A 23,116-nucleotide genomic window follows, 5' to 3' on the forward strand; every position below is an offset into this window, starting at 1 on the left:
GGATTTTCTTCATGTCCAAAATTATTGTTCAAATGTCTCACTTTATGTTCACAGGACAAAATCAAAGCACAGGCTGGTCAGAGAACAGCTGCCCATGAAAGAACCGTGCCAACACATCCCTTCACAAACAGGGACGTGAGCTTTTTCACATTCAAATTGTACCTTGTAAATATTAGGACATTTTTCAATTTCATAAAGACTACAGACAAACATAATCTGTATAGACATCCATACATGTGGGACCATGAAGTAACAGTGACAAATGGTCTACACAGTTGACAGACATAAGAAATGGCAAGACAATGTTATGAAACTGTACAATACTTAATGTACAAGAGTTACATTCATTCAAAATAAAAGACATGGAAAAAATTGATAATTATACAATCAAGTTTTTTTTTCTAAAGTCCAGGATGATGTGAGCAGTTGAATGTCACGAGCAAAATACATCCAGGAAAAAACAAAAGTAAAATGACAGAATCAAATCAAGAATAAAGGACACCAAAGGAAAAATATCCAGTATGGTTTAAAGCAAACCAAAAAAATTATGAGTCCCCACTGCTTTCAGATACTGGACAGTCAATCTGTACACACACATGCGAACGTTCTATGAAAAAACACACAACATGGGCAGTTTTCATCACTGGGCTGGCTTTTGGATTCAGTTCTTTAAGGGGTTCGGTTATTTATGTAATTATGGTGGTTGCTTCTCTAATAGTTGCTAATTGTTAGCTTTTTTTTGTGTTCCTAACTCATTTGACATACTCAGCTGACTTCCAGAAGTGCCCTGGGTGGGAAAGGCGACGGTTCCGTTTTGGCAGCTTTTCCAGTAAATCTACCAGCTTGGAGAAGCTGGGCCGCTCTTCCTGCTTGTTCGCCCAGCACAGAAGGAGTATATCCTGGGGGAAAAAAAAAAATTGCTCTTCACAATTTGCATTTAAACATGCTGTACTAAGGTGTAGTTGTTTACAGTCTTAACTGAGAAAAACTGTTCTGAAATACTCATTTAATAGAGGAACAAATTTTATTTGATTTAACTAGTAATGGTTGCTTGATCATTACCTGGTTCACATGGCCAATACTAATAAGAACCAATTACATAACGTCTGTATTACAAAAGTTCATGAATAGTCCATAGTGCCAAATGGATTTATTGAGAGGTAAAAATGGGAATGTAAAATGTTAGAAAATCTTTAATCCTTGTGAAGCACATCTTGAAAATTATAAATGTGTTATCATCCTTTGAAACTTTAAAAATATTTAAAAATACAGTTCCTCTCCTCCATTTCCTCAGTTTTCCCTGTTTTTCTTGTTTTCACTTTTAATAGTATGTCCCACCAACTACTGACTCTGAATGTGGAAATGCTTTGCTTGTTAAATCAATGAAAGCAGTTTGGTTTTCTATTAATGGCCAAATATTTTTAAAGTTATACATTTCTCATTATCTTATTGATAATTTTTCGGTCTGATTGCTACAATGCCTTTTTTTTTTTTTAGTCTGAGGAGGGTTCCAACTGTGAGGTGTGTGACCTGAAGTTGGGATGCGGTTTAAGACAAACAAGACAAAACAACGGTGTAAGGTGACAGGTGTCATTGTTTAACAATGAAAAGTTGGTTACTGTTTGGCCAGTGGATTCTGTGTTCTCACCAAAATGGCCAGAAAATCCAGCAGAGGTGCGGATTTTGGAAAACAGCTTATCAAATCAAATTGAATTTTATTTACAATACATAGCACCAAATAATAATATCTGACGAGGCATTTAATATTAATATCACTATAAAACTACTGAATAATTGAGTTGGATTTTACCTTGATTGACTCAAGCTTCATGACAAAAACATGCTTTGATTTCCTGTAATTTCAATAAGATTTGTTTTGTTGAAACCAGTTACTGCAATGTCTTTTTCATTTTATTTTTCATTGTTACTTTGTCATTGTAATCTCCTTCAGCATCTCTGTCATTAACCATTGTCTTCATAATCATCATGATAATTGGTGTTGTCTTCCTTGTTACTTTGTCTTCTCTGTTTGTTTTGTCATCACCTTTATCGTTGTTGTCGGCTTTGTTGTTGTTTTTTTTATTATTTATGTATTTGACATATTTAATATCATTTTCTTTGTCATATTCATCTTTCTTATGTTGTTGATGAATCACAAATTAAAACCATTCTGCAGACGTAGGATATTTAAGTTAGTTTGTTTTGTATTATAACCAGTGTTTATTGGAAATTATTTCATAATTGGCTTAAAGATAAAAATGTAAATTCTGTGTCCCATTACTGGCCAAATATAGGGTACAGTATGTCCTGCCTCCTTAGTGAGAGAGGATTGCTTTACATTAATTTAACTCTAATTTATTCATGCCCAAAGCTAAAAAATCTTCAGCATTTTATATTTGCCCTGTCATGTTTTTCAAGTGGAAAATGCACTTTCAAGAATTCTTCTAAAATGGTTTTAATTATTGTCTAAAGAGCCATATTGCGAGCATTTTAAACATGGAAAATATGCATTAATTGAAAGGTTGTAAACATAAATTTAGGCAGTATAAAGAAAGACTTACTGATATCTCCTTCCCCATGCCCGTCTGGGCAAGGTTGGGTTTCATCCCACTGCCGATCTGCCATATGATCACCTCTGCTGGCTGACTCTTGTAAGGCCACTCACGTGCATGTAATTCATACCAGATGGTGCTATGAAGATAGAGGATTGGAGCAGGTAAACCCTTTTGTCTGTCTTTTCAAGAGAACAATGATGTGCATTTTACAACAAATTTAAGTGGCTACAACTAACACTGATATCTCTAACTATGAAACATCACATTCTGTGGCTTTGGTCAGATAGCAGATTAACTCACAACTCCAAAAAAAGTGCATTTCATGGATGAGTTTTGTCATTCGCTTCAAGTTTTACAGAGAAATTTCATCCAAGGGTTAAACAAACGGCACATTTTTAATTAATGCTCATGCAAAATTAGCATACACCACCCTTGTGTAATTTCCTATTGCTCCTGCACGTCATGTTTAAGCAGCATAAAAATAGCTCTTCGCCAGAAGTAGCAGAGAAAGTGGCAGCTGATTGTTGATGAATATGTAAAACAGCCGCAAGGGTCACCTCAAGGTAACACAAAGGCTGACAGAGCAGCTGGACATTGTGCAATAGTACTGCACTCATTTTCCCTTTAAAATGATATGATGACGAAATCTGCATATGAAGGCCTATCTGAAAATCCGTCTGTGCAAGAAGACAACAGAGCAGGGTCCACGCTCACAAATAATTCAGTGATGTCAACAGAGGAAGAACAGGAGCCAGATGGATTTTTAATCAACTTAGGCTAAATTTCAAAATGGACTGAAGGGTGGAGGAGCTGGGGTGGTGGGAGACGCAGTAACCTGAATAGAGAAATTAAGGGAAGGATGTGATTTCGGACACAAGGGATTAAATACTGCATTATATTTGACAAATGACACTAATAATTAAGTTATATTTTCAGCAGTATTTCTGTTTCAGGTCACTCCTATAAATATCATTGTTTTATCTGTGTATCAATAATATTTTAATATCAACAATTATAATACCTCCATTAGGTTTGTGTGAAAGTCTGATGAGAATTTAATGAGATTAATACTGTTTGTTAATTATGAAGCTAATGCTGACAGTTTGTTGTCAACGATTAAGCTTATGTTAAAGACTGGAAAGTGGAAACAGTAAGATTCCCTCCAGGTAACATTAAGCCTATCAACATCTCTAAAGCTCACTGTTAACCCTTTAAATGTCATTTGTTTAATCTGTTAAAAAAAAAAAAATACACTGACTTTGTGGCTCCTGGCAAAAAGCATCATGACAGCAGGACTCCTGGAAAAAGCTCTCGCCAAACGATGTCTGGCTCATAACCAGAAGTTATGACCGTCCGTCCATCCATCCGTCCATCCATCCGTCCGTCCATCCATCCATCCATCCATCCATCCATCCATCCATCCATCCATCCATCCATCCATCCATTTTCTAGAGGATGAGAGGATATGAGTATGACGATCTCGTCTACAGCTCTTATCAACCATGCATGTCTTGGATTTACTGAAATCTGTCTTAGCCGGCTATGGGCGAGAAGTGGGGTACACTCTGGATGACACGCCAGCTCATTGAAGGGCCACACGAAAGACAGACAAACACACAGGCTCACATTCCCACCTGCAGACAACGTGGACAACAGACATTTATAATCAAATTGACTTATATTATATATTGAATTTTATCAACTGAAGCAATGATTTGTCTTTTATTTACGTTACCTAGGCTGATATCAACTGAGAGATTTTCTTCTTCCAAAAGCAGCAGTGTTGCCTTACTATGTTTCCACACCAGCCAGAATGAAAGAAAAACAAAACAAAACTACAAAACTACCAAGTATTCAGATGGATTTTTACACTATGCTCATGCTGTTAGAGCCTGAAGGAGAGACAGGTGAGATGGTTGATCCTAATCTGCAACCACATGACTAAATTTCATTAAATTCTTCAAAAAGGACATGTTATATAGAGACCGTTAGCAGCAGGTAAGTTTTGTTAACATCGAATGGTACCAGTCTAAATGTTACATTTATGCTAAGCCACCACTAACCTGCTTCTGGCTGTAGTGTCATATTTATTGTATTCTAATTACTGCAGGCTCTGATCCAATTTTGAGATATTTCACAACTTCAGCTGATTCTCTTTCTGTGTTTTTGTGCAAACTGTGCCTTTGAACTCTTTTTTGTGAAACATTTTCCCACATGAAGGTCGTAAGATGGAAAGCTTAGTTTGGTTCACAGAGCCTTCCTTTAACCAGATTTTTTTTTTCTCTCTCTTAAATCTTGTGGAGTGGAGTGCAGTGATCTTCTCAAAATGTAGAAATGTATTTGCAGAAGCAGTCATGTTACACACTGTTACAGACTTGATTCAAGTCACATCACGTAGGACATGTGATAAAAACACCAATGTTTATTCAGAATCAACAACAATCCAGATGGAATCACAGTAATTCATGACTGTCTCTTTTTTTTTTTTGATTCAATGAAGTTTGAACTGAAATTTCAATTGAATGTTCACATTTACCACTAATCATATGGAATGTCTTTGGAAATTGTCAGTCATCCAGCTCATGGTAGATTTCTGTGTTATATAAAATTTACAGGACATGAAGGAAAAACTTTGTAGCTGCTTCACCTCTTATCCCAGAGGCTTTTTAAGTTGTGAATGCTTGCTGGGGAGTTTAAGATATTTAACATCGTGGAATTGGTTGTGTTATTGGTCTGCTGCTCTGTGATTCAACACAGACATCTAATTCCTTTCTTTAACCTACATTTCCTTAATTATTCCACTGATCGATGTTGAATCATCTCTTCAAGTAATTCAAGTATGCAATTTGTACAATTAACTATGGTCTTGATTCTCTCAGATGAAACAGAGTCAGAGAAACATTGTGATAATGCTCAGTAAAGTAATGTAAATACAATTTTTTAGCCATTTTAACACACTTAGCTGTGGGTATGTTGCATAGTATGTCTTCCACAAACTCCCATTGCTGCTGTCTAAACATAAAGGCCCATCACCTTCTGCACAGCTGAGACCCTCACTCTGCAAACACTCTGCCAAGACACCAGCTGTTTGGAATTCTGAATACAAAATCATCCTTTCTGATAAATTAGCTGATGTCTCTTGACTCTTCAACAATTCTATATTTTAACCTCCTCCTGCAATAATCCAATCAATTTTTAAAAAATCTTAATTTGGTTTCTATCTTTTGATTGACTAAGGCTTCAAAACATACCAATATGTGGGAACAACTCGAGAGCCATCTATTCTAAATGCTTATTTGTACATTATTTGCTCTCTGAGTGCCATTATAACTGAGTGTCTATTCATTTAGTCAGGTCAGGAATGCATGGAAAATTAGCTAGTGTATTCTAAGTGGAGTCATGTCTTTTTAAATAAAATGTTTTAAAATTGTTCATCCTTATTATTAAATACCTATACGTTGGACATCTAATGTATTACAATCACAGGAGCACAACTGTTATATCACATTTTCTGTACATGAGAGTAACCTCATTTTCATGCGACATCAGGGCACAGATCTGTGAAAGTAAGTAAGTAAGTGGGAGAGAAGTCATCGAATACAGTCACACATTTTGGGTGTGGAAGCCCTCTCTGCCATCAGGTCAGAGCTCTTTGGTCGACTGCGGTTGTGGTAAAGTGCTCAACAAATAAAGTTTGGATTGGATTGGATTGGAGAGCTCACTTACCCAAAAGCAAAGACATCTGACTGTTTGCTAAAGGGAAGCTTGTCCTCCTCTGTGTCTGGAGAGAGCTGCTGGATGATTTCTGGGGCCAGGTGACACAGCCAGCCATTTGGAATCCTCAGTTTGTCTTCTCTCCGGCTGAAGAAGATCGAGATGCATTTACTGAGCTGCTGTATCAAGCTGCCAAGCACTTATATATGTTGTATTGCTCAATTATCTTCACAATGTATTACCATTACAAACAGCCGTGAGAGGATAAGTGAAAAATGTTGCTTTTCAATTACTGCTTAAGAAAAGTGTGAGCACTATTAGCTTTGTGGTTGCATCACAGGGACCCACCTATTAATTTATTTTCAGTCCAATAAAGAGTTTATCACAATCTATGTTACACAATGAAACAATTTCAGTTTCGAGGTATGTGCTGATGATACTACAGAACTGCAGTTTAATGATGTAAAAAGGAGGAAAAAAGATGGAAGCAGAGACACGTCATTCGCTCATGCTAAGAGCGAGACAAAAGCAGATGCTTGCAGTTTCTATGTTTTGAAAATCCACAAAGAAGAGAGAAAAATCGACGTAGTCCCCTCTCACCTGTGGCCAGATTTAAGAAAAATCAATCAAATTTAAACACAATTGTTGAAGGCAATTTGAATTTTAACTCAATGACAGCAACAAAATTTTGTGAAATCAAACAATTTATTTTCATTGAAAGATTTAGATGATAATTAACCCCTCAGTTCTATTTGTTTTGAAAGACTTAGCAGTACTTTGAAGCGGCTGTCAATTCCAAACGGAAACTGCAGTTTCCGTTTGGAACAAAATTAACAAATCTGAAAAGAAACACTGTCCTTACTTCCTGTCTTAGAACATACAAAAACAAAGAACCGTCGAAGAATATAATTACTCACACAGTCATTTTGTTTTGAGTGTTTGTATCAATGCTATTATAATAATGACTCGAAGACCATTTCCTGTGGTTCATGTACAGAAAAATAATTCAGACAAATCTACCTGCCAGCCTGCAAAACCCCAGAGATGGTGAAGAGTCCAAAGTCGGTGATGACAACTTTGCCGTTGTCGTAAAACACATTCTTGGATTTCATGTCTTTGTGTAAAATCCCTTTAGCGTGAAGGTAGCCCATCCCCTGAGGACGCACACACACGCAAACACACACACACACACACACACACACACACACACACACACACACACACACACACACACACACACACACACGTCGTTTTTATAGAATTCAATGTGTGTTCCAGTGTGTTCCGGAAAATCTATGTTGAGATGTTTTACCTTGACCATCTCTTGTGCAATCTGTCTAGTCTTGTTGACATCCAGAATGACTTTAGCATCCCGCACCACCGAATAAAGTGTCCGACCTTTACACAAGCTGTGACAGGGGAAAAAACAATCACTCAATTCCTTCTGTAATTCATAATATTGCTTTTCTTCAGTCAACACGAGGTATATTTATTATGTTGTAAAAAAGATAAAGAGCGTTTCAATGAATAATCTTATTGTTCTCAATCATTCATTGCTAACTGCTTCGTCCGCTGTTGCGGGTCGTGCGGTGCTGGAGCCTATCCCAGCTGACTGGGGGCACGAGGCAGGGGACACTCCGGGTGCAATGCCAGTGCACCCCGGAGCCACACCTAAACAAGCAACCACACGCACACACTGAAACCTATGGACACTTTGGTATCATCACTTCACCTAAGCTGCGTTTTTTTGGAGGTGGGAGGAAGCCAGAGAACCCGGAGAGAACCCATGCAGCTACGGGGGAGAACATGCAAACTCCGCACAGAGCAGGACGCAAATCCAGAACCGCCTTGCTGTGCGGCAACAGCGCTACCCACCATGCCGTCCACACCTTATTGTTCTAGAGCGTAAAGCTAGTTGATCACCCTCACAAGTTTGCCTTGAAAGAAAGAAATATAAATATATGACTTCCGGATTAGCAATTCACAGCTTAATTCACAGTTAATGATATAATAAGGGTATTAACAAGCTTTAAACTTGTGTTTTATTAGCATAGAAAATTGGATAAGTATACAGCATAGCTCGTTTTTCATGAAATAAATTAATTACATTAGTCTGCATTTATTATTTGCATTGAACTGCTTACGTAGGGGCTTTATAACCACTTTGGCACCAAGTTGATGACACGTTTCAGAATGACAAGAAGGCTGATAACACAACAGCTAATTAAAGGACACATTTTCATTTTCTACTGTTGGGATAATGTATTGGAATCCGTTTAGCACCACCTTGTCCTTTATTCACTTTCTTCATCAGCACACAACTTTATCTTCAAACACACCGGAATCCCTTATTTCTGGATGAAGAAAAAAGTTCCAATGTGAAAACATTCATATTGGACCATGAACTCAGATATCGGTGCTTTAGCTTTTCAAATACTTTCCTTTAATGAACTAGCGTATAAAAGCCTTTATCTTCTCAGTTCACATATTGAACTTGCTTCATTTAAATGGTTGTTTTTCTAATTTTTAACAATTTGCACAAAAAACTCAAGCTTATCCTGATGTTCATATGTGTGACACTGTGTTATTGAGTTAGTGCAGTTTGAGAAGTTGTTAGACAATAAAATGTCATCATCCTAAAGTGAATTGCGGGCCCACTCAGTGACAGGGTGTAGCAGTGGTGCGTGGAGGTGTTGTCATATTTCTGGTGAGGTGCCATCATAACAGTGTATTAAAAGACAGCTCTTCAACATCCCCCTGCTTCACACCTGAAGCCCTCAACCCTGACTGCGCCACACAGGTGACCACCAGACGACCTGAAGCCAACAGTTCATGCATATTCATTCCCAACCTCCCAACTGCATTTTTAGTAGCTCTCTTCCCTTGGGCTGGGTTTTTATAGTCTGTGTGTCACTTCAGTCCACACTTTGCATAAACATTATATCATCTGACAGCAATTACTGCTATACCACAGACAATATCACTCCATATACGCCTGAAAGGCAGCATTTGGTAGAAAGAAAAAGCTAATGAGGAAAGTTACTTATGTGCGATGAAAAGTAGTAATTATGCTACGTTATTAGATAAAAAACTCAGCAGTAAAACCACAGATGGTCCTGTCTTCTATGCCACGAGCAATAGAGCCTCAACGATTTGTAATAAATGAAGCAATTTAAGATAAAGGTAAAATTAAAAAATACATTTCCATGAAATTTGCAGAAGATTTTCACCTTTAACAAACCAATAAAATACACTTTAATTTAACGGGTTTGTCTTGTTTTGCTTTGGGCTACAAGACCGTAAAGATCATGTGTTTTACTTTAATTATTTTCAACAGTGTAACAGAAGAAGCAGAGCATTGGTGGATAACATAGCCACCTGTTGCCTTGACATTTACAACAATTTTTTAGCAATCAGAGGTGACAATTTCTGAGAAGCTCATCTGTTGTCTCCGCTGCTCTTGCGATAACTTCATCTGGCATCAACAGCAATCATGCATCTCAATCAATCACTCAGTTAGTCTGGTACTTCAAAGGTATTTGTGACCAGAATGAAGCTAGCAGAGTTTTGTGACGCATTTAAATATGAATCTGTGAAGCTACTAGGAAGTATCTCTTGTCGTACACTTTGGACAAAAAAAACAATTGGAAAATATTTTTGACAGCTTGTGTTGATTAGAAACAGAGAGTAGCAAAAATCAAAACATTTTCCTGTGCAAATTTATTGAAAAGGAAATCGATGACTGTTTTCAACGAGAACACAGCTCTGACTTTTTTATATTACAAGAGTTAAAATGTTGAAATCTATAAACAAAACAGTCAGTATGAAAACTAAAATAAGTTTGAATTTGAGCTCAATCTTTAAGACATTCTGTTTCACCTCAATCTTTACCTGGTGATGATGGCCAGGTGCGGGGGGCTCATGCAGGCTCCCATAAAGAGCACCACATTCTCATGGCGGGTGTTGCGGTAGGCCATGACCTCACGCTTGAAAGCCTTGAGCTGGTCCTCGTTGTCACGCTCAATGTCGATCAAGCGGATGGCCACCTCCCCGTGCCAGCGTCCGTGGAACACTTTACCAAAGCGTCCCTTTCCAATCATCTCACCAATCTCCAGCTGTTCGAAAGGGATATCCCACTCCTGAAGGAAGATGCTGGTCTGGCTGACCTTTCGTGGGAAGTTGCGAGCCGAAAGGAGCGACAGGTTCATTTCCTCAAACTCATCACCAGAATCCTCATCGTTGCCCTCTTCGTTCTGTCAAAAGGCAAAATTTTACTGTCCTTTGGTAGCTGCAGGCCCTCATTTCACAATTTCAGCAGTATGCATGGTGATAAAAATGCTGTTATAAAATAAAAAAAGGTGGTGTGGAACATTTCTAAGAAGATATCAAATATTAAATTCCTATAAATGCCATTCAGCATCTGGAGGATTACAAATATTAAAACGTCCTCCAAACTACGTTTCTGATGTGAAATACACACATAGTTGTTAATCTGCTCATTTTGATGCCTGTGGTGTCTTTTATAATTTGAGCTAGGCAAGATTAAGGGGATCTCTCCTCCCCAGAAAAGGATGTCAAATATAGGATCCACCGAACACCCCCTATAGTCCCCTATTGTCCCATCCACTTTTTATAATAATTTGTTCAGACTCCTCCCACACTTTTACAACGTGCCAAATTCATTAGTCTGTCCTTTAAGTGCTCTTTTCAGCACCCTGTCAGTCGACTGTCATCAAATCCATTCCACTTGCTTGGAATAAAATGTGGTATAAAAGACAAATTTATACCACATTTTCATCACTGTCTGGAACCAGGGTACCACTAATGCTAGCTGCTGATGGAAGCCTACTAACAATGTTAAGGTGGAACATAAGGCTGCCATCACAAAAAGCTTCACCAACCATTGGAGAAAAACACAGTAGAATGTCAAAAGACACTAAAAGACAAGGAGAGAAAGAAAGGATAAAATGCAATAAACCACACATGCAAAAACATTTACAGAAAAAGACAGATAAAAGAAAAAAGCTTAGAGAAGTTCCCACTTTAAACTTTCATTTTCTATTGCATCTAACTTTTTTTTTTTATTATTTATATGTCTTTACAGATTTTATTAGCTACTGCAGTGCCACTTTAAATCACTTCTCAAAATGAGCACAATGGGAAATCAAACCTCCTTTTTGATCACTGTTGTTTCTCAGTCATTTCCCATTTATTTGCTGATTGGGTTGTTAAATGTGTATTTTTAGCCACATACAAACTCTATATATCAGGAATGTGTGGCACAAAGCTATACCGTATACTGTATACCTAACTCAATGAGTCTGCTGATGAACTCTGTGTGTCACTTATGGATAGAAACAATTACATATGTGAGAGATAACAGATGGTCGATGATGCAGTTTGACATGAAATATTTCCCCAGGCATATACGTGGGGCGCTGACATGAAGCAGTGTTGTATCTAATAATGTCTACGTAAACAAGGCCACCAAGAAAAATATCTCAACAGCAAATGACATCATCAGGAATCTGTGATTATTGTTATTATTATTATAATTATTATTGTAAGTTGCTTAAGATTACCAACGATTTCGGGTCAGCTTACGAGAAAATATTGTGAGTATGGGCAGCAGCTCATTGAGTGACAAAGCAGCCTTTAAATAATTCACCAGTCTTCTTCTTTCCTTTCAGCTTTTCCCTTCAGGGGTCGCCACAGTGAATCAATTGCTTCCATCTAACCCTGTCTTCTGCATCCTCTTCTCTCACACCAACTACCTTCATGTCTTCCCTCATTACATCCATAAACCTCCTCTTTGGTCTTCCTTTAGGCCTCCTGCCTGGCAGTTCAAAACTCAGCATCCTTCTACCAATATATTCACTATCTCTCCTCTGGACATGTCCAAACCATCTCAGTCTGGCCTCTCTGACTTTATCTCCAAAACCTCTAACATGTGCTGTCCCTCTGATGTACTCATTCCTGATCCTATCCTACCTGGTCACTCACAGAGAGAACCTCAGCATCTTCATCTCTGCTACCTCCAGCTCTGTCTCCTGTCTTTTCTTCAGTGACACTGTCTCTAGACCAAACAACATCGCTGGTCTCACATCAGTTTTGTACACCTTTCCTTTCATTTTAGCTGAAACTCATCTATCACACATCACACCTGAAACTTTCCTCCACCTGTTCCATCCTGCCTGTACACATTTCTTCACCTCTTTTCCACACTCTCCATTGCTCTGTTTGACTGTTGACCCTAAGTACTTAAAATCCTCCACCTTCTTGATCTCTTCTCCCTGTAACCTCACTCCTCCACTTGGGTTCCTCTCATTCACACACATGTACTCTGTCTTACTGCGGCTAACCTTCATTCCTCTCCTTTCCAGGACAAACCTCCACCTCTCTAGCTTCTCCTCCACCTGTTCCCTACTCTCACTACAGATCACAATGTCATCTGCAAACATCATAGTCCACAGAGATTCCTGTCTAACCTCATCTGTCAGCCTGTCCATCACCATAGCGAACAAGAAGGGGCTCAGAGCTGATCCCTGATGCAGTCCCACCTCCACCTTGAACTCCTCTGTCACACCTACAGCACACCTCACCACTGTCTTACAGTCCTCATACATGTCCTGCACTGTTCTAACATACTTCTCTGCCACTCCAGACTTCCTCATACAATACAACAGTTCCTCTCTGGGCACCCTGTCATGAGCTTTCTCCAGATCTACAAAAACACAATGCACCTCTGTTTGGCCTTCTCTGTACTTCTCTATCAACATCCTCAAAGCAAATACTGCATCTGTAGTACTCTTTTTTGGCATGAAACCATACTGCTGCTCACAAATGTTCACTTCTGCCCTTAATCTAGCTTCCACTACTCTTTCCCATAACTTCATTGTATGGCTCATCAGCTTTATTCCTCTGTAGTTGCCACAACTCTGCACATCTCCCTTGTTCTTAAAAATGGGCAACAGCACACTTCTCCTCCATTCCTCAGGCATCTTCTCACTATCCAAGATCCTGTTGAACAACCCAGTCAGAAACTCTACTGCCACCTCTTCTAGACACTTCCAAACCTCTACAGGTATATCATCAGGACCGACTGCCTTTCCACTCTTCATCCTCTTCAATGCCCTCCTCACTTCATCCTGACTAATCTTTGCTACATTCTGGTCCACAACAGTCACCTCTTCTAGTCTTTGTTCTCTCTCATTTTCCAACTTCATCAACTTTTCAAAGTACTCTTTCCATCTTCCCATCACACTACTGGCACCTGTCAATAGACTTCCGTCACTATCCTTAATCACCCTAACCTGCTGCATGTCCTTCCCATCTCTGTCTCTCTGTACTGCCAACCGGTATAGATCAGTCTCTCCCTCCTTACTGTCCAACCTAGCATACAAGTCATTATAAGCCCCTTGTTTGGCCTTTGCTACCTCTAGCTTCACCTTACGCTGAATCTCCCTGTACTCCTGTCTACTCTCCTCAGTCCTCTCTGTGTCCCACTTGTTCTTAGCTAACCTCTTTCTCTGTATATACTCCTGTACATCCTCAGATGACACACCAAGTATTCTTCTACCTGTCTCCCTGATCACATTAGCTACAGTTGTCCAGTCATCTGGAAGCACCTCCTGACCACCCAGAGCCTGTCTTAACTCCTTCCTAAAAGTCATGCAACACTCTTTCTTTTTTAGCTACCACCATTTTGTCTTCTGCTCTGCCTTTGCCCTCTTCATCTTCCTCACCACCAGAGTCATCCTGCACACCACCATCTTATGCTGTTTGGCTACACTCTCGCCTACCACTACTTTGCAGTCACTGATCTCCTTCAGGTTACACTGTCTACACAAGATGTAGTCTACCTGTGTGCTCCTACCTCCACTCTATGTTCCTCCCTCTTCTGGAAGAAAGTATTCACTACAGCCATTTTCATCCTTTTTTCAAAGTCAACTACCATCTGTCCTTCTGCGTTCCTCTCCTGGATACCAAACCTGCCCATCACCTCCTCATCACCTCTGTTTCCTGCCCCAACATGTCCATTGAAGTCTGCACCAATGACAACTCTCTCACTTCTAGGTATGCTCTGCATCACTTCATCAAAGTCCAGCCAGAATGTCTCCTTCTCCTCCAGCTCACATCCTACCTGTGGAGCATACCCACTAACAACATTGAACATCACACCTTCTATTTCTAGCTTCAGACTCATCACTCTATCCGACACTCTTTTTATCTCCAGGACATTCCTAAGAAACTCTTCCTTCAAGATAACTCCTACTCCATTTCTCTTCCCATCTACACCATGATAGAACAACTTGAACCCTGCTCCTAAACTTCTAGACTCGCTACCTTTCCACCTGGTCTCCTGGACACACAGTATGTCTACCTTCCTCCTCTGCATCATGTCAACCAACTCTCTACCTTTTCCTGTCATAGTTCCAACATTCAATGTCCAGACTCTGACGCAACTCTGATGCCCTTCCTGAAGCAACCCTCTGTATTTATCCGGGCTTGGGACCGGCAAAATAAGACACTGGCCTGTGTCCTCTTGTGGCTACATTTTTAAATAATTCATCAATACTTTACAGAATAATGTTACTTTTAACCTCTAATCTTCTGCCCTTCATTCTCTATTGCCCAAACACACAATGTTTGAGAAAGTGAGACAAAGAGTCAGACAGAGTTCAGGACCCTAATTGAGGGTTACTTGGATTGCTATTATTCAACAATTAAGAACACTGTTTGGAACAATTTGCCTGTTAATTATAGCTTTAGACCTTCCCAGTCATTTGAATGGGAGAAAAAGGATGAGGGGGAAGACGAGCAAGGCTGCTCCCAGCAGGATCATTAACTTGGATAGCAACCCGGCATTCATGTCGTCTACTTCACTGACTCACTACTCAAACCTGGGATTCATAACCGCATATTTCTGTAAGTCCAGCAACACGGACTGGCCCTAAAATTGGGCGGGTGGTATTCAAAAAACATGACCTGCACATCACCAGGCCAGCTTATGAAAGAGAGAGTGGGAGATGATAAACAGACAGAACACGTCATTCGGTCGTAGAAATCCACAGACAGAAAGGAAATGACAGAGAACTAAAGAGAACAGCAGCCTGCCAGAGAAGGAACGAAAGAGAGAGAGAGGGAGAGGGTGACTGTTTACATCATAAATATTCAGATATATGTAAAAAAAAAAGAAAAAAAAGAAAAGGTAGTACATATTGAACACACACTTGTATCTAGTCTCTATATACAATAGACCTCGGGTGACACAGTAGCTCATCCAGCAGGGCCCTTTGCTCCTTGTCATCCCCTCCCTCTCTCCTTTCCTGTCCCCCTGCCTTTACCCACAAAATAAAATGGAAAAAAAACTTTTCCTGAGTTCTTAGTCCTTTGAAATATTACAGAGAAGTAGAACACTTTTGTTAAAATATGAGAGAGAGAGAGAGAGAGCGAGAGAGAGAGAGAGAGAGAGAGAGAGAGAGAGAGAGAGAGAGCGAGAGAGAGAGAGAGAGAGAGAGAGAGAGAGAGAGAGAGAGCTATGACAATATGAAAATAAAAATCACCCAGTGGAGAAACCAACTGATTTATTCTGATTTGATTTTAAATTTAGTGTACAGCAGGAATGAAATGCACCTACTCAAAGACACCTTCTGGAATACCATTCAAGGCACTATGCATCATATTTCTTCAAAATATATAATTGTGGCAGCAAAAACAATGACGATGGGTGAAGCTTTTTTATTCCTTCTTTCTGCTTTCAAAGTAAACAAGTTGACAAAACCAATTGTGAGAGAACAGGAACATCTCTAGGTGTCCAACCAAGCAAATGTCAAACCAGTTTTATTTAACGGTGCAGTGGAAAACCAGTTTGCATGTCTGTATATAGGTAATATTTGTTATCTTACATTCGGTGAACTTTGCTAATATTGTAATGTCTGTTTCTGCAGGTTATATATTTGTAATTAAATGGCAACACATAAGTTTGTTGGCAATATTTCAATTTGAAGACATAAAACAAAGCAACTCTGCAAAATGAGTAAGTAAATGTGTATATAAAATACAGAAAACATTCCTACAAGTCAGAAGCAAAGTTACTTTAGTATACTTCCCCGAAAAAGTCGACAGAGATAATTGGATTCTTTATCACTTTTCCTCCAGCAGCCATGACACCTACCTTATGTGTGAGGAAGAGAGTCTCATTGAGACATCCAGGAACCGGGATATGAAAACTCAGTTCAGTCACAAAGCACTGCCAGATTTCTGGATGCTGTTTCCTACAAACCGAACTATGTGAGACTGGGTTCTCAGCTGTCGCAGGCATGAATATAAAGTTCAGGAACATACTGTGTAGAGAGCAATCCCCAATACAACCCCACACTGCAGGATCATCAGAGGCCATTCAAGCCCAACGCTCTCAATGATCTGGGAGGCGCTGGGTGTTCACACCATTCAGCAAACTGCTGTACTGCCAAAGGTGTGTTACAGTGGTTAAAACACGGACTGAAAAACGTTGGAATAAATCACATCCCATTATGTGCAGAGCAAACAGCACACTTGGGACAGACGAATGTACAGATGGGCAAAAAAGGTTAACCTTAAATGTCCCCTTTGGCGGATGGACAACAAAGCAAAAAGCTGTTAAAATTGATGCTAATTGAATCAATGTCACTGATATCACCGACAAAATTGTGTGAAGAAATGAAAGAGTGGAAAGTGTACATTTATTCAACAGCATCATAATGGGAACAATTCAAAATGATAAGAAGAACTCACGTCTGATGTAGGTTCAACTTCGATTTGAAGCAAAGGGTTTCCTTCATTCCTAAAACAAAGAACAATTGGACCAATAAATAAAGACAAAGTAGGTCTCATTATGCCCATTTAAAATAATGAGCGCATGCTTTTTTTTTTTTTTTTTTTTGCGCCATCTGTTAGATTTTCATTCTTTACTGCAAAATGTAAGTGCAAATGAACCATTTTGGATTTCTGGTTTCCTGACAATGTTGCAACATTTAATGATACCTCCAAAAAGATTTAGTTACCGCAGCTATGTTGGATATTTTGACAGTTGCAGTTCCCTCTAGAATGGAAGACTGTTAAAAGAAAGTCATTAGATGGGAGACTGACTGAATACAAAATGACATAACACTCCATGCACCTTATCGTTATTTTTCTTTAAAATTGAACCTCGAATCTTATATCTGTAAAAGAAAGGTGTGCTTGGTATTCAAATTTGTATGTCTGATGGTTTTTCCAAATTTCGATGCACTGTGTGTGTGTGTGTGTGTGTGTGTGTGTGTGTGTGTGTGTGTGTGTGTGTGTGTGTGTGTGTGTGTGTGTGTGTGTGTGTGTGTGTGTGTGTGTGTGTGTGAGCATTGATGTAATTGCTGCTTGAGCTTGATGTCAGAACTACAATCAGAGTGAATATACGTAAGTAGTCCCGGCTGAAGCTGGCCCTTTAAGAGCAGGCTCCTCCCACTTCATTGGACTGATTGCCCATTGATCGCGCCGGTGTGTGGTGTCATTAGGAGAGGTGAAGCCTTGAATCGGTGAGTGCTGCTGAAACAGGGACTGAACAGTTCATTATTATTGAGGCTTGGCTTTTTTTTCTTTCTTTTTCCTTTTTTATGCGCCAGAGCACGATTACACAATAGAATAAAGCTGCATAGTTTCTGAAGCTGTCAGCTGTCCACTTTATTTTGTGAGTGGGTAGCTTTTCAGTCTTTTTTCAAACACAAGAAAGTCAGATGATGCAGAATCCCTCCTTGTTAAATTAGTTGCGACACGGAGGCCATCTTAATGATTACTAAAAGAGCCATTTTCACCACGACTGATAAAACAGCGTCTATACCACACAAGCGAGAATGTAAATGAAAAGAGTTTCTCTTCTTTGGTTTCCAAGTAGGTCATCCTTGAGTTTAATTTGTGTTTTCGAATGTTGTTTATTTTTAGCGTTAGTTATCCAGGCAGTGGATTTGGTTCCTAAAACGTTTCCTGCTGATATTACGCTAGAAGTGAATACTGCACCAGAAGTCTTTATACTTTAGACCAGTAGCAGGAGCACATCCATGTAAATATCATTTCGCATATAAATCAATACAATGTGAACTGGATGAAACACAACACAGAGCACTCCTAATCACTGATGACACTTCCTGAATTTTAATTTCACAAATTCTTTATGAATTTTCAAGCTGATTTCAAGCTGATGAGTCCCCCCATTCATTTCTGACCTGGCTGTGTTACGCCTCCACCTACCGTACAACCCTGGGTCTTGAAAAGGATGAACCACAAATGGACCCACTTGTTCTCCTCCACCTAACTGGACGTGTACCAGCACCAGGTGACCTCACAACCCCTTTGTGCTGTATTAATAATGGTGGGCAAAGCAATCCCAGACTCGGCGGGCAGACCACAGGTGAGCCAGCATAAAAAGTAATGTGATTCCTGTGGTGCTAAGGGCCCCTACCAGTGATTCCATCTCTGCTCTAATGAGGGGTACCTGCCGAGTGTTGGGGTCTGAGACAGGCCCTCATTAACCCTGGACTGAGGCCATTAAGACAGAAGGAATCTGCCAGCTGCCACTGCGAGAGCATGCAAAGACGAAGGACGGGAGGGACAATAGCATTAATTAAATCAGAAGACTATGGGTTTCAAAACCATTATTATATATTTTCATTGTCAAAAGGCAGAGATTGGGTGACTGCCACAGCAAGAAAAGGAGAAATTGGTGAAACTGTCAAACTAGAGACATAATAATGAGCAGAGGCTGAAAGACAGAAGTTTTTCGGGAGTTTTTCTCCCCATTTTTTCCTTTAGTGCATATTTTATAGACTTTTGTTATACTTTACTGGCTATTTCATTTTTTATTATATCTGTTGATGTATTTTCTGCAAATATAGCATGGAGGCAGTTGCAGCAACATTTCATTGTAAAGTACCGCACTGGATTATGGCGATGAAGCTGAATCTTTAAGAGAGCTTTTAAAGTACCTTGTTTGTTCTGGCTGGGGAACACCATAAATCAATAGTATCAACAACTCCCACCACATTCTACACTTGTGTATTTGCCTATCCACCCACTACTTTTCAACAGGGAAGTGAGAAAACAAGTCCTTATTAATCCATTCACATTCAATAACTTGCCTGTCACAATCAAAACAAATTTTTGCCAGGGGATAGATTTTAAGACAAAGCTTCTGTTCAAAAGGGAATTTTCTGATGAATTTTAATTATTTGATGAATCTTTCTAAAATATTTGTTTGTATTTGGTTGGTTAGTGTCTGTTTTTGTTTTGTTTTTTCATGAATAATCTACATTTAATTCATTTTTATTTACAGGTACAGTCAATGATTAACTTAATGGGTGGTGCAGTGAGTAGTGCTGTAGCAGATGAGACAATTATGATCTTGAATACAAAAAAAAATGGATGGCTGGATGGATGGATTAACTTCATAATTCATTCATTATTTTAGAGGCAATCAATCATCTTGTTTTCAGATGCTTATGTGGATTTGCTGGAGCCTATCTCAGCTGACATTCATACATGGTCACACTCACGTCTCCGGTCGATTTAGAGTGTCCAATTCACCTAGGTTGCATGCTTTTTTGGAAGTGGAAAACCCCCAAGACACATGCAGACAGACAGAGAACATACCAACTCCTCACAGAAATGCCACAGGTGGATCAGAACTAAGAACTTCTTGCTGTGAGGCAGCAGCAGCACTAACCACCGTGCCATTGTGCAGCCCAGAATATACATATAATATGGTGAAAGCTCTCAAGTGTACAATATTTTGCCAAATCAGTTTGTCCCTCATCAGCTATGATAACAGATGTGATTGAAGGCCTCATTGATTGGCTCAACTCGCTGTGGGAGGACAGAGCCCTCATTATTCAGAGCTGCCTGTTCGGTGTTCATTCAACGAACACTATATGTTTTTAATGGGGTTTAGTTTCATTGTCAGTTGTTAAAGAACTTTCAAATTGCCTCCAGTATGCCGATGGTGTGATCCCTGTCATGTTGCTCTGGATGTAACATTCTTACAGACGTCATATTGTCCTCAGTCTTCATACCTTCCTTTGGGGCGAGTTAGTTTTTCAATACGGTGGTAATTTGCATTGAAGTAATTTCTTTCAGACTCAGGGTTACTACTCACAAATATCTATCAAGTAGGTCCAAAACTCACATTTTGATAATAATCGCAACAGCTTCCCTACAAATACTTGGACAACCGATTTTAAAATACAGACAGTGTTTTCTTTTTTCTGAAATTCTTTTCTGACTCAGTTCTACACAACTACACAAGCCCTTCCTGAAATAGGGACTTTGGACACAGACCTAAAAACCAGCTCCTGGTCTTGTGACCATATAGCATAACAACATATTCATCTTTTAGAAACAAGTCAACTTACACACCCTGGAGTTTTATGAAGTAAGCTTCTCAAATAAACCAGCTAAGTTCAGACTGACTAAGCTTTCTTTTTTGTTTGTATTGACCTGAGAGCAGACGAAGGAATGGACGAATGAATGAATGAATGAATGAATGAATGAATGAATGAATGAATGAATGAATGAATGAATGAATGATTTCATTGTGGTGAATGTCAGTAATGAGGTTGTGTCAACATATTCCATTCATTGGTGTTACCAGGCAGTAATTACCTGACAGAATAACTCCAGAATGAGTCAGGATTGTGAAAGAGAATTGTATTAAAGACTGTCAGGATGTCCTTGAATCCACAGCACTTCTTAGGATTATACCATGGAGCTACATCAGAAACACATGACTCCGCAGAATTACATTTCCCATGGCTTGTGCTTTCAATAGATCAACAATACTTCGCTTGTTTTCCTCTCTGGTTTTGTCTTGTGGAAACTGGATCAACTCTTTTAATCTTTACCATTTGAATTTCTCAAATGTTTCTTAAAGTCAGCCCTGTTCATTGCTATGAACACTCTTACTGTTTTTTCCAACAGTGGATAAATGGTCAGCCTCTCAGGTTGCTTAACCACAGCATGCATTCACATTATTTCTACTAGCTGGACCTGGCTAGAATAGATCTGGCTGGAAGAGCTAAATTTACCTAATTTGGCTAAAAAAAAAAAACTTCAAAAGCTCCTATTGGTTTTTTAGGCTCATTCAAGTCAGGTGTTAAACTTTAATCCGCTCTTTTCTTGGTGCCCTTTGTGAAACAGGCTTCTAGTCACACCAGAAGGGAAAACAATTCATCTCTCTCCAGTGACAGAGCATTGTGTGAAGGTTTCACCTTGTCAATTCTGTCTGCTAGCAAACATCAGACAAAGGCTGTCATGTGAAGTGATGCACTACCGACAGGGTAAAGAGCCCTGAATTAAGTATTTATAAGCTGCCAAAATGACATAAAGGAGCCTTTTAAGATGACAAATGTGGATACAGGCTGGGGGATCCTGACACTCAGCATGGCGTAATGTGTGCTGCAAGCATCTTAATCTGTTATAAGAGCTGCTTTTTTTTTTTAATTATTGAAATGTCTACGTTCAAAAGGGATTCCTAATTCAAAACCAAATACTTCTATGATGGTCTTTTATAAACTATAGAGTTGCTAGTTTGCAGCTGATCAGAATCAGAATACCTTATTGTAATGTATAATACGAAGCTGAGCTCTATCCACATTCACGGTTCCCTTAAATGGCATTTTTGAGATGCTAAATTTTGACCACAAAGAGAATGGTGACTCTTTAAGGCTTCTGGACAAAATAGATGCTTCAATCATTCATATTTTACACCTTACACACTACCACAACCACTTGATTTAAATTGAAAGTGCAAAAATGAGCTTAATGACACATGAAAAGGATTAAGGTAAAGAGTGTCTCTATATATTTCACACAAGCTCGTTCTTTTCAAATACATAGAAGCCTGCTGTTTTGAATACATACCATGAATTACAGCCATTTCTTTGCCTCTGATTTAAATCAATTCACTCACTATTCTGCATCTAAAAGCTGGAAGCTGCGACTGAATGTCAAATGAAAACCTCATATAGATTTTTTTTATCCAAATAAATCACTAAGATGTGCAACCTCCTGCCATGCACCTTAATTTAAAACTCATAGCACTTACCTTTTTCTATACAGGACCTTTTCAAGACCATGCTGATATTTTGAAAACAAAATTAACAGTGACATTATTTGCTATTGATTAAACCATTACGATCTACTGGTATGGTTCCCCCTCACAGATGGGAGTTCTCTTGTCTTGTTTCTTATGATAGATTGAGATTCAAATCTAATTAACATCTGGGTCGAAAAGCATCACTCCTCGCCCTCTTCCGGTTGTTTGCCTGTGACCACTGGCTTTCTCAAAGAGTCAGTGGAAATCCACTTGGCATCCCAAGTGTAGCGTAAACTAAAGGCCAATCTAACATTAGTCTCTCGGTATTCGTCATGTCGGCTCTCACATTAAAGTTGTCACCCGAATGGCTGTGCTCCAATAAGTTTGACTTGGCTTCTGACCAGCAGCAGTGGTAAGAGGAGGATGTGAGGGAGCATGCAGATGAGAGGAAGATGACAAAGAGAATACATGGGCCTGATGATGATCAGAGTTACTTTTTAGGTCGGCATCGTTTCATTAAATTCCTCGTTAAAAGATTCCACTCACCCTGGTTCAGAAAGGACGGGGTGCAGGATGAGCTGTGGTGCTCTGCTTGGCGGAGCCTCTGGAGCAACATCTAAAAACATGGGAAAAATATGAAATAACCGCCACTGCATTCAGCTCTGAACCCTTTTTAGCACTGTTCGTATTTTTTTTCTGTGTTTGAAAAAAAAAGGAAAAGGAAAAATTGAATGGATCCTTTTAAAGC

At 39.3% G+C, this 23,116-nt stretch overlaps 1 protein-coding gene across 1 annotated transcript in view; it reads right to left on the reverse strand.

Annotated features, from left to right (window-relative positions):
* Positions 1-752: 752 nt before the first annotated feature.
* The window catches only part of ksr2 (kinase suppressor of ras 2), a 107,704-nt gene continuing 85,340 nt past the window's right edge, over positions 753-23,116 (reverse strand). Inside the window, exons 14-21 of the mRNA XM_068311342.1 lie at positions 22,915-22,984; positions 17,046-17,094; positions 10,161-10,522; positions 7,582-7,678; positions 7,290-7,423; positions 6,282-6,416; positions 2,562-2,691; positions 753-899 (exon numbers count right to left, since the gene is read on the reverse strand). Of these exons, the coding sequence (XP_068167443.1) occupies positions 753-899; positions 2,562-2,691; positions 6,282-6,416; positions 7,290-7,423; positions 7,582-7,678; positions 10,161-10,522; positions 17,046-17,094; positions 22,915-22,984 (1,124 nt within the window). The remainder of the gene's footprint in view (positions 900-2,561; positions 2,692-6,281; positions 6,417-7,289; positions 7,424-7,581; positions 7,679-10,160; positions 10,523-17,045; positions 17,095-22,914; positions 22,985-23,116) is intronic.

This window comes from Antennarius striatus, chromosome 3 (genome assembly GCF_040054535.1).
Source record: "Antennarius striatus isolate MH-2024 chromosome 3, ASM4005453v1, whole genome shotgun sequence".
Lineage (NCBI taxonomy): Eukaryota > Metazoa > Chordata > Actinopteri > Lophiiformes > Antennariidae > Antennarius > Antennarius striatus.